At 40.6% G+C, this 13007-nt stretch overlaps 1 protein-coding gene across 1 annotated transcript in view; it reads right to left on the bottom strand.

Moving 5' to 3' along the window:
• Nucleotides 1–12573, bottom strand: part of LOC122814161 (transcriptional protein SWT1-like) — a 1475367-nt gene extending 1462794 nt beyond the window's left edge. Inside the window, exon 1 of the mRNA XM_044086774.1 lies at nt 12523–12573. Within this exon, the coding sequence (XP_043942709.1) occupies nt 12523–12573 (51 nt within the window). The remainder of the gene's footprint in view (nt 1–12522) is intronic.
• Nucleotides 12574–13007: the final 434 nt, after the last annotated feature.

Genomic DNA, 13007 nt, shown 5'->3' with positions numbered 1-13007 from the left:
CTATCAGTTAGCTTATTAATTCTAGGATGAATTGAAGGAGACCGTCAGAATTTTGCAGGCGGTTCCTCTGTTTCATTTTAAGCACAGACATGGCAAAAAATGCAGTTTCACAAAAATGTGGTGGAAAAATAAAGTAGAAATCTCATTGCTATTTCACGTAAATTTGGGTATTCATTTTTCATTATTGTACAGACTTTCGAATTACTCAGAATTAAAAGTACTTTTTCATTCCTTTGTCCAATGATAATTCAGTAAGTTGAAGGGTTTCTTCATGAGAAAGAGCTGTCTCTGTGTTCAATAAAAGGGCTCACAATCTACATATTTTGACTCAGGGATCCTCATGTTCAAGACAATACGTTTCAAACGACTACAATATCTTCAAGTGAATGCTTAATGATGTGGACATTCTACAAAGGGGCCTCACTGAGACTGATGATTGGTGTCAAAGTCATGGCCTCAAGCTCAATGGCAAGAAGTGCATTGTAATCCCCTTTGGGAAAAACACTGTACCCATGAACTGCCACATAGGCAGTAGCCTACTAAACACTGAAAGTGTGACGATACAGCTTGGGAACACAGGTGGACAGTAGTCTCTCCTTTGATATTCACATTGCCACAGTAGTCAGGAAATCCTTCTACGTGGCACACCTCATCACAAAGGGGTTCACCTCCAGAAAAAAAAAAAAGAGGTTATTGTTCCTCTCTATTCATCCATCAGACCCATTGTAGAGTAGAATGCCCCGTTTGGCATGTACCTCACAAGATATCTACAACTAGAAAGGCCACAGAAACACCTCACTAAGAGGATTACCAGCCTCAAACAGATGCCATACACAGACTGTCTCAAAAAACTCCAGCTCTGCTCCGTCGCTTATCACTTAGTCAGAGGTGACCTCTGCCTAACATTCAAAGCCATGTCAAACCCAGATCTGTTGGACATGCCACACTTAAAGAAACCCCAATCCCTCCGAGCCACACGCTCTAGGGACCTAAACCTTGCCACCACAATAAACGGAACATGCTGGAGGGATAGATTCCTGTCTCAGAGACTTCCCATGCTCTGGAACAGACTACCCATTCATTTCAAGCAAAGCTCCTCATTAGCCCTCTAAGAAAAATCTCGACAACTGGATGGGAAATAGGAAATTCACCCCGGGGATCACTTCTGTGGCTCTGCTAGACAGGGGGTGCAGGAAAATAACTTTCGTGGGTGGCGAAAGCCAGGGATCTTTGTTTGGCTAGGCTTATATAGGCCCCAGGGCTGATAGCCTAGTACCTACCTATGAACCTATTATTGCAGAATAGGGGAAATCTCTCAGAACAAGAACAACTGCAGAAAGCTAAACTGAAGATAAGGGATTACCTCAATAATATGCATGAGTTTAGAAAGACTGTTGTTAAGCAACTGTTGTCTGATAACTGCAGAGCACAAAAACTTTTAGTACAACAACTCAGGCAACAGAAAGTTGAAAGGGCTATCACCAAGCTTAGGGAGCCTATAACAAGGAAGGAGATCTTGTAGAGGTACTAGAAATATTACGGAAATTTTATTACAGTCTGTAAAAAGCAGAGAAGTATGGAAATCAAGAAAAGGTACAAATGGAAATGTTTACGGAAAAATTAAACATTTCAAAGTTAGAGGTAGATGAGGCTCAATTACAAACAGGATAGGAACAGATGAAATAAAAATGATGTATAGACAATCGACAGGGAAGTCCCCAGGAATAGATGGCATTCCTGTGGAAGTTTGGAAGCTAGGTGGGAAAATACTGATAAAGATCTGGAAGGATTTAACAGTATTTTAAGAGGAGAAGTATCAACAACCTGGAAGAAAATGGTAGTAGCTGTACTACTTAAAGGGTAAAGACCCATCAGATTCAGCTTCATACAGGCCCAGTTCAATATTAAACCATGATTATGAAGTGTTATGTCTATAATGTCTGAAAGAATGGCAAAAATGATGCCAAATTGATAGATATGGATAAATGTGGTTTTACGGAGGGGAAGCAAACATTTGACAACATTAACAAAACACTGATGACCCAAAGGAAAGCAGAACGTACGAAAATACCATTATTGTTAGTGGGCCTTAATGCACAGAAAGCATTTTATAGAGTAATCTGGGACTTTATGAGCAGGGCAATGAAAGCATTTGCATTAGTAGGATATATGAGGGATCTAAGGCAAAAATTTAAGTGGGTGGAGTCCTCTCTGATAATTTCTGCTAGAGCAGATGAACCAGATAAGGGTGTCCACTTTCCCCTCTGTTATTTGTATTATATTTTGATCCAGTGTCAAAGGAATTAAGGGACTCAGAAATTCAAGGATATAATTGGTATGGTAGTCAAGAAAAGCTGGCTCTATTTGCAGATGATATTATTTTTTCACACCTGACAAAACCAGAAAATGACAATACAACGTTGTGGAACACTGAGACAGTTTCAAATCTTTTTGGGATACAAAATTAATGAAGCTAAAACAAAGGTAATAGAGGTAAATTATGTACCCAGCCATGAATTGGTTCAGTAATATTCATATTTATGGGGACAAGATAACGAAGTATTTAGGAATATGGATTACAAACGATTCCGGTGTGGCAGCAAAGGATGTGTGGGAAGAGACTAAACACAAGATAATACAAAAACTGAGAAATTAGAAGCTCTACTATACGAATATGGATAGTAAAATATAAGCAGTTAAAATGTTTTTAGTCCCTTTAATGTAAGCCCCAGTGGTGCAGCGGTTAGTGTTGCTGTCTCACAGCAAGAGGTTCTCCCGTTCGATTCTCGGCTAGAGCGCCTTCTGTGTGGAGTCTGCATGTCCTCCCTGTGGTCGAGTGACGTTAAAGACATGCAGGTAAGTGCAAGAGTGAATGGGCATGCCTTCTTTGAAGGTTGGGCGTTGGGCTGGCAACTTAACACCATAAAAATCCGCCAATCATGAGCGGACCAGAGTTCTGCTGTGGCGACCCCTAACCGAAAGTCTTTTTAGTGATGTACACAGGCCAGGCATATTTTTATCAACCAAAGGAGAAGTTGTGGATAGTAATTAATAAACAGCTGAAGGATTTTATCTGGGAGGGGAAGACTGCGAGAAGCAACTGGTATAAGCTGATTCTTCCAGCAGAACAAGGCAGATCAGCATTACCCAATTTGAAGGGGTATTTCAGAGCAACACAGTTAAGGCTTCCATACATAGCACAAGCAGAAACCTGTAATTCAAAGTGAAACGGGATGATGATGAAATAGAGGGAAAGCATCATAAACAAGGAGAGACTTGGATTTTGGATGCAGATCTTTAAGGAGAACAACAATAATCATTCAGATTATTATATTCACATAGCAGAATGTATTCTAAGAACTAAGCCAACAAGGGAATGGAGAAATGAGATTCTGCCAATTGGGAAAACTGCAATTAGGGATACGAACAATGGACAAGATGGGGCTAGAATTTATTGGAGAAAATTGGCAAAGGAACCAAGCTATTGGGAGCAAATAACTAAAGAGGGAAAGGTAACAGAATGGGAAGACACCAAGAAGTTATTAGATTACAGGTTGCCTTCTCTATCAAGGATTGATATCAGAGTATAGCCAAAGAGAAAGAAATAGAGGGAGTGTACTAAACAAAAGACCAGCACTGGTCCAGTTTTTAGTAGAATCTAGAACAGAAGCTGCCATTAAAAAAGGAATAATTAGTAGAGCATATAAAACACTGCATGAAAACTATATCAATCAATCAAAGGAGGTTAGAAAGGATTGGAAAGAGAGACTGCATAAGCAATTCACAAAGCAACAATGAGGGATACATGCACGTCTCCCAACTATGCAACAAAATGTAGACTATTTAGGATTTTTGCTTGGAAATGTTTACATAGGTATTTTTATACCCCAAGTAGACTTCAGTGAATTTTTCTTCAGGTAGGCAGCAAATGTTGGAGGTATGTTGGGGAAGAAAAAGGTAATTGGGAACATATTTTCAGGTAGTGCAATGAGTTAGCAGCCTTTAAAGATTCCCTGCAGACTACTCTGCTGGAGATACTGGGTGAGCAAATTGGTGTAACAAGGGAAATTATTTTTCTAAGTTATGATTGGAATTGCCTAGACATAGTCAGGCCTTGCTGATTAAGGTGGTTGCCAAAACAAAAAAAGTAATTACTAGAAAATCGAAATCAAAGTCTAAAACAACTGTACTAGACACAGTGAATATAGTAACAGAGATAAAACAATTGGGATCTTTAAAAAAGTAGGATCAAATTACATAGGGAAAAATGGGAATTGCGGGGAAAAATGCATACAGTAGAGGAATGAGGTTTAAAAGAAGCCAAGACCTGAATGAGCTATGTAATGTTTGAATGACAATGATTGGATGATTATAAGTGATGTATAATGTTTGCAGCTAGGATTTTGCCAATATGGTTTGTGCTGTAAAATGCTTGCAGCTAGGATTATGTCAATATGGTTTGTTTTTATTTATATAAAGGTATGATTGCCTATGTCATAAGTGATAATTTCATAAAGATGTTTCTTGTTTAAAAAAAATGAACTTTTACAACTGACCATGCATAAAAGGGAGTTCTGTACTTACTTCAATTGTTTTGAGTTACATCATGCTATATAGACCAGACTTGAATTTCCTGAATGTCCTTCCAGAGCCAACAAATTCAGAATGCTGCATGAAAACAGCTGTTTTGAAACACTGCATCCCCAAAATGAAAATTAGTGACTGGAAACTAGTCTGGTAGTTGAGAACATAGACTTAAGGCCATCAGCTGTTGAGCTACTAATGAGCTTTTTCCTGTAATCCATGGTTTGATGCCCTCCGCCTCCATTTACCTACTGTGTAGCAATGAGCAAAGTAACTTAATTAGAAGGTGCGCTTGCGTACCTCCTAAAACAGGATTGTGTCTAGTGGGCTTAACCAGATACCAAATGAATACGACAAATTTAATATAAATATATCAAAATGACTTGACTATTTGAATGCTTCTGTAACATAAACATACTTCAAAGGGATTGAAGTAGGTGTCTATGCACAGGGTGTAAGCAAATCCTTTTATCCAGGACAGCATACAAACTATTACATACATTTTAATAAACTGCTAAAGAGATGTACATACTCCTACCATCTTTAGAAGGAACCTGCTTAACAAGGGTTTCCAGAAAGCAGCATTAACATGTCGATTTAAAAACAGTCTGTGCAGTACATAGACACATTATTAATTTCAGGGTTTGCGGACATAATTCAATAAGAAATGTGTGTTTACTGCAGTCAAATTAATGACATACGTTTTCTGTATTCTTTTTGCCTCTATACATGCCAATCATCAAGCCTCCCATTATGGGTCTTAACTTCATTCAGCTCTTGCTTCTAGAGATTCTCCAGCAGCAGGATGACAGCTAAGTAGAGGGGCAATCATCCAGGAAACCATGAAGGTGATCTGTGTTCTCACCAGCATCCTGGCATTGAAAGCATTTCTATTTAAGCCCTAAGCCTGCAGTATATTACAAGGCTTCCTGCTTCGCGAGCATGTGTGCACGCACAAGTGTTTAAGTTTGGGTTAATAAGGGTTATCACCAACCTTGAAACCTCAAGCCTACATACCTAGTCCTGCCAATTTGGAGCCTTGAAAATCTGTTTGCTTGGTGGTATTCAGCCAACATTAACCCCCCCCCCAGAACAGGACAGCTACTGTTGGCCACTCAATCCCATCTTCCCACTCTCTTTCAGAGCCTGAAATGCTATTTGAACTGGTATTATCTGGAATGCAGTCAGGTCTTCACCCCTGTACTCTACAAAGAGAGCCAAGCAAAATAATTTTTGAATTTGCCACAGTCTCTCTGATTAGGCAGGCATATGTAAACAGCATTATACTGTCAGCTAGCCATATGATCTTGGGAGTTCCTCAAGGGGGTATAAACATATTTTAGGTAACAAATTCACTCAGCAAGTTGAAGTTTTATGCCCTTCTACTACAAAATAATGTTATGCTCTTGCAACTTTACAAGGGAGTATATGCGTGTAAGAAATATACCCCAGGGCTTTGAGTGTTATATCTAGTGAGTAAAAAAAAATAATCTGTTACAGTACAGAGGTGTGTCAGATCCTGCTGTTTAGCCCACAAAATGTGCCTGCCTAGCACTACCGCTATAAGGTTCATAGGTTCATACTAGGCTATCTGCCCTGGGGCAATTATAAGCCTAGCCCGATTCTGTATGGCTTACGCCACCCCTTGATTTGAGTATACTGTGCCCTTTTTAAGGTTTAGTTTACTGTGCCTCTGTCTAATAGTGACAAGAGAGTAATCCCTGGGACAAACCTACGATCCCCCATCCACTTATCGAGATTCTTCTTGAAGAGATTCAGTGAGGTGCTCTGCCTCACAAGAACTGGAATTCTATTCCAGAGCGAAGGGAGCCTCTGGGTTATGAACCTGTCCCTCCAGCAAGTTCTATTTATTTCTGTGCTGAGGTTCAAGTCCCTCGAGCGTGTGGCTCTAAGGGATTTAGATTTACTGAGGTGGAGCATGTCCATTAATTCTGGATTTGACATAGCTTTGTATGTCAGGCATAGATCGCCTCGAAGTAGGCGGTATGCAACTGAGTAGAGCTGGAGTTTTTTTTAACCGAGCAGCATATGGCATCTGTTTGAGACCCTTGATCCTATTGGTGAGATACTTTTGGGGTCTTTCTAATTGCTGCAGGTGTCGGGTAAGGTACATCCCAAAAGGGGCATTGTATTCTATGATGGGCCTGATGAGGGATGAATAAAGGGACACGATTACATCTCTTGATCTAGATGTGAAACCCTTCGTGATGAGGTGGGCTATGTAGAAGGTCTTTCTAACCACTTTGGCAATGTGGTTTTCAAAGGAGAGATTGCTATCAACTTGGGTCCCCAGGTCCCTAATAACTTTCTCTGTACCTAATGGGTTTCCGCCTATGTGGTAATTTGTAGGCACATTGTTTTTGCCAGAGGGTATGACTATACATTTTTTGGCATTTAGCTTTAAACCATGGTGCTGGCACCAGTTATCTGTCTCTGAGACCTTTTTGAAGGATGTTTGTGTCAGCTGGAGAGTTGATTATGGCACCCAGTTTGTAGTCGTCTGCGAACTTGGTGAGCCATAGTCCTCCCACGTTTGCCTGTACCTCGGAAAAGTATACACCGAACAAGAGTGGTCCCAGGACAGAACCCTGTGGGAGACGCCACTTGTGACCGGTTTTGAGTCTGACATGGCTCCAGCAACTCTCACTCTGTGGGTTCTGTCTTTGAGCCAGTTTGCGACCCACCTTGTGACATAGGGGTTTATATTTAAGCTGGATAGCTTATCTATGATGCCCGAGTGGGGTATTATGTCAAATGCCTTTGCAAGGTCCAGATAGGCTGTGTGGACTACCTTCCCTTCATCTATGGCTTTGGTGACTGTTTCAAAGAAGTCAACCAGGTTCAAAAGGCAGGATCTGCCCTTGACAAAGCCGAACTGGGTAGGATCTAGTGTCTGTAGGTCCCCAATGTCTTTGTTTATGAGCTCCATGATGATCCTCTCCATAGCCTTGCAGATTAAGCTAGTCAAGCTTATGGGGCGATAGTTTCCAGGGTCCGTAGAGGCTCCACCTTTGTGGAGTGGGACCACTGTTGCTGTACGCCATTCTGTGGGCACATATTCTGTAGTGAGGCTGAGATTGTATAGCTGTTTTATTTGAAGGATTAGTTCCTCTTGTAGTTCATGCAGGACGCAACCTGGGATGCCATCTGGTCCCATGGAAGCAGTGTTTTTTGCTTTGGAGAGGGCAGCCTGCATCTGAGATGTTTGGGAGGCAGTCCTCTGCCGGGATAGATACTTGCTCTTTTGGGGGGGGGGTGGAGAAGTTTGCACTGAACCTGTCTGCCAGGATATTGGCGATGTCTGTGGGTTCAGTGTATTTTTTGTCATTTAGAATCAACTCAGAACAAGTCTGGGAGTTGCATCCCAGGTTTCTAACATAACTGAAAAAAGCCTTATGATTGTCTTTGGTGTCCTGTGCAATTTTTCTCTCGAAGCTGGCCTTGGAGGATTTTATGAGGGATCGTAATTTTTTGCTAGTACTGATCAGAGATGCCTTCCCTATTAGGGATTTTGCTCTATCATGTAGTAGCTTCCTCCTTCTGTTGTACAGTTTATTTATGGCAGACTGGACGCCTGCCTTTGGATGATTGGGTCTTGGTTTTGTTTGGGATAGCATGATCAATGCATTCCTGTAGATGTCGGTAGAATGCATTTATATAGGATTCTGCAGTTTGGGCTGTAGTTTCCACTGGCCCTGGGGCCTTGAAGGATTCCACTTCGGTTTTGAGAAGTGAGAAGTTCGCTTTTGAGAAGTTTTTCACTGTGGTTTTCTGGGCTGGGGGTGGGGTCGGGATGTGGACATCCAGTGAAATTAATTTATGGTCTGATCTTACCAATGAGGGATATACTTCTGGTGTGGAGCATAGAGTCCCCATGTTGGTAATGATCAGGTCTAGTATGTTGCCCCTCTTGTGGGAGTGGTGACTAGTTGTTCCATAGCATTTGAGTTTATAATTTCCAGGAATCTTTGGGCTAAGGTGCTGGGGCTTGAGTAGTGCTTCCAGTCAATGTTTGGGTAGTTGAAGTCGCCCAATATAATGGTGCTCGGAGAGATCTTCATGTTCTCCAATGTTTTCAGGAAAGCCGAATGGGATTCCTGACTTTGAGAGGGTGGTCTGTAAAATGCTATAAACTGAAAAGCAGTCTTGCCCCCTGTTAGTTGCACATGGATGGTCTCCGATACTTCGTGCAATGCCACTAACCTGGAGGTTTGAATATCCTTGATAAGTATGGAAACTCCCCCTCCTTTTGTGGTTTGGTCCGGGTTTTGGGGCCGAAAAGCATGATATGAGGTATAGCCTGGTAGTGCTGGGGTGCTCTCTGGAGCCTTGAACCAGGTTTCTGTCACTGCACAGATATCGATGTTCTCCATACTGAGGAGAGCTTCGAATGCATGCATCTTGAGGTTAAGACTTCTGGCGTTTAGCAGCATTACTCTTAGTTTCTTGTTCCTTGTGCTGTCTATGGGGGTGGGTTTGACTTTTGAGCCTTGCCAAAAAAAGGCACTATGGGGGTGGCAAGAGCCTTTGCCAATATCCGAAAGCCCAATGGTGACAGGTGCAAGCCATCCCTAGCGAAGCAACGTGGCTTGTCGAGCATGTCATCCCAGGCTGACAGACACTGGATCCCCTTTGAATGACACCAACATTTTAGCCAATTGTTAAAATCGATCATTTTGCCTTTGTACTGTGGCATCATTCTAGGTGAGTCAAATATTACCTTCTGGTGAGAGACACGCCTTGAAATATACACCGTTTATGTCTTCATACATATGCACGCGCACACACACACACACACACACACACACACACACACACACACACACACACACACACACACACACACACATAAATACATGTTTATACATATATTATACGCACAAATGTTTTATGTGTATGTCCGTATGTGTATTCATACATGTATACGGGTCCACTATGTAATTTCGAAATACTGAAATACCGAAATTCAGTATTTCTAAATTACATAGCCAAAAACTCAAAGTTCCGAAACCGGCAGAAGCACGAAATTCAAAATCCCAAAGCAAGGAGATGTTGAATTTCCACTTCCACTGGTACGGTGTGTGGATGTATTGGCTGAATTTAGGTAAGTTTGTGTGCGTAAATGTGTTGGTTAGGGGGTTTAGTGTGTGTAAGCGTGTGCTGTGACTGTGATGTGTGTGTGTGTGTGTGTGTGAGTTTCGTTTGTGTTTCTGTTTGTGCGATCTCGGAGTTAGAATATATAAGTAGGGGAGGTGGGGAGGTGCACAGCCCCCCACATGGGGGTGCAGGGGGGCTTGCTCTCCTGCTCATCTATAGTGTAGATACATTTATTTGATTGTGGGGGGGAAAGCAGGTCATCTAAAACTTTCTGATTTGAAGAGACAGATCAATAATTCACAGAGCTTAACTACTGCTATGGAAGGCTATTAAATCTCATGTTTACTTTTCACAAAATGCATATTAACCTGCAGTTTCTTTACAAAGGAGTCAAAATGTTTATAATATGCTTACGTGAAAAGCAAATTAAAAAATAGATGCATGATTATGCACTATATAGTTTTACATAAGTAGTAGCTTTATATTTCAAGTGTCTTACAATTGTATCCTCTCTGTACTGACAGACAGCTGAAGGCAAAGTGATGAAAGAGTTACAGGAGGTAACTCCATAATGACTGCAATTACTCATGTTTCTCTTCATTATACTATGTAACTTTGTAATTGTTGCTTTTTGTCTTGTAATGTAACTTGCTTGAAGGATCCTTTCCCCCCAGGGATCCCCATTTCCCCATACTGTAATGAAATGGAAATTTTTGCTACAGTTGTCAATATCTTTAGTTAACTTTTAATGTTTGTATTTCTATATGCTATGTAACTTGTGTTTTGAGGAGCTTTTCTCCCCGGGCCTCCACTGAAAATGGGCTCTTGAGCCCAGTGGACCTCCCCGGTAAACAAGCTGGAAATAAATAAATAATAAATAATGTTTATAAGCGTCAGGTATCCGTGAAAAACAAATTAATCAACAGTATGCTTCGGCCTTCTCAGGCTGGGGGGGGGGGGGGGTGTGAGTCTTTGCAAGGGTGTCTGTGAGACAGTGTGTACCGATACCAAACGTTAAAAAGTTGCACGCCAATAAATCAAAATCACAGATGGTCGATGTTTAAAAAGGCATATTGTCAAGTGTTCACATGAAGCTCTAAGCGAGGATATATTTAAAAATTGTATTATTTGTTAAAAGCTATGTTATGTCAACATTCTGCATGCATGAAATTGATAAAAAATATATATAAATAAAGTATTCTTTACTCTTTGAGACTGATGTGAAAATTTTAGTAGGCAGTCTCCCAGTGCTGTTTATGGAATAAATAAGTACTCTGCACATCCTAAAGGGTTATTCTCGTTTCAAAACTAAAAGGTAAAACTCTTTGCTATTTACTTCTGAACTTTAACATCTGGTGCCGTTACTCAGACTCTGAACTTTGGCATTGTTGCAGGGCAGTGTGGAATAAATTACAAGAGTCCAGCACAGAAAAGTCTTCTGTGAATTCCATGCTGCTTTGTAAGGAATAGTCAGAGATTCGGATACCTAACTAAAGCTGTTAACTATGCAGGATGTGCAAACATACTAGACTAAAAATGAGGAAAACTGATTTATGGAAAAAAAAAATTTTCTCTCTTTGATAACTGTAGTTAAAAAAGTGGAATGAGTGAATAACTGTTTTGCTGAATGACTGAGTTTGCTTGTTAGGTATATGTAAAGTAATAGTGACAGGACTCCACAGGAAATAAGAAAAAGTTTATTAATGTGTATGTGCATACAACAGAACAAAAAATTAACACAAGGCATCTTGTCGTGGGTGGTACAATCAAGACTAAAAGGTAAGAAGCATGAGAGATGTTTTGTGTGTAATGCACACGAGAAAAAAAAGAGGGATTACATTTAAATTTAAATCAAGTTCATGATCGTACAGCATGCTTGGGCATAGGAGTGAGTGAGTGTGTGTGTGTGTGTGTGTGTGTGTGTGTGTGTGTGTGTGTGTGTGTGTGTGTGTGTGTCTGTGGGTATAAATCAAGTTCATGAGCCTACAGCATGTTGGGACATAAGCGTGGGTGTGCTGGTAATCAAGTTTATGAGCCCATAGCATGTTGGGATACAGGTGTGACTGTGTGAAAGTACCCTCAGAGGGTCTGAAAGAGCGGTCAGTTCTGGACAGAATACCTATCTACCCACCCTGATTGCAATGCTAGAGCTGTAAATTTTGAGCTCTTGATCAGAAGAAAGCAAGGGAGTGCAGGGGGAAAAGGCTGATCAAAACCTCTCCTCTATCACTGCACAACAGCAGAATCCCTACCATTTCCTCCCTGAATGGTGTGTCAATCGATGTAGTCATTTTTCTTTTTTGAATTACGAGGATCCAGGATCTACAAAGTAAGTTTTTATAGGAAGAATAGGAACAAAGTTAAGCAGTCAGGATCAAATCCTTGTAAAGGGAACACCTGCATATTTTATGTATCATAATTACGGAAAAGAAAGTTTTAAGTATTTCAGTGACTGGTTTCAGTTTGCTAAAAATTGCTTTGATGAAGTATTTCCATTAAATGAAACTTATAATGTAATAAATTAAAGAATGTAAAGGATATTTTGAAGGGAAAAAAAAGGTAAGTACAGAAATTTTATTCTTAGTATACTGAAGCTCTTAAAAGGGAAAAAAGAACCACTATTAAGGAAATTACAAGATGCTAATAAAAAATTGCTACAACAGGTGACAGAAGTTAAGAAGGCAGTACAGACCAGTAAAAAGGGATCCCTTTATCCTGTCTTGGCAGCTTTAAAAGAAACTAGGGATGACCAAAAAGCAGAGACTTCAAAAGAGGATTATAATCCTCCAGTAGCTACTGCACCCCCACCCCCATATTTACCTGTACAGGTAGTTCCTGTACAAGTTTCTGCTGTTTCTCAGACCCCTGCATTTTGGACAATTGTCCAGTGGACACCAGGTCTGAGTGGTACTGTTACGTCTCAACCTAGTTCCCCTGTTCAGTCCTCATCTTCAGAATTGGCATCTGTAGTTGGGGAGGTTTTTTCCTCTTCTTATTCTTTGCCTTCTCATTTCCAAAAAGCCTCTACCTCTCCAACAGGAACACTAGTATTTGATACACCCATAGCCAACCATACACGCTCACACTACAGGGTCCGGACAAGAGGCTGTTACCTCTGGACAGGATCTTTTGGCAATTCTTAAAAAATATTGGGGCTAATAATACAGAGCTTGTTCATCGCCACTAGACCCCTGCTGATTTGCATACTACTTCCAAAAGTTTTCCAAATATTAGAGAAGTTCAGTTAAGATTTAAGGAAAAATTTATAATAAAATGTTATAACCCTACTTTGACAGATTTAAACC

This window comes from Protopterus annectens, chromosome 10.part0 (assembly GCF_019279795.1).
Source record: "Protopterus annectens isolate FY-2018-M chromosome 10.part0, PAN1.0, whole genome shotgun sequence".
Lineage (NCBI taxonomy): Eukaryota > Metazoa > Chordata > Ceratodontiformes > Protopteridae > Protopterus > Protopterus annectens.
The sequence above is the reverse complement of the archived record's forward strand: the minus strand, read 5'-3'. Positions and strand labels throughout refer to the sequence as shown.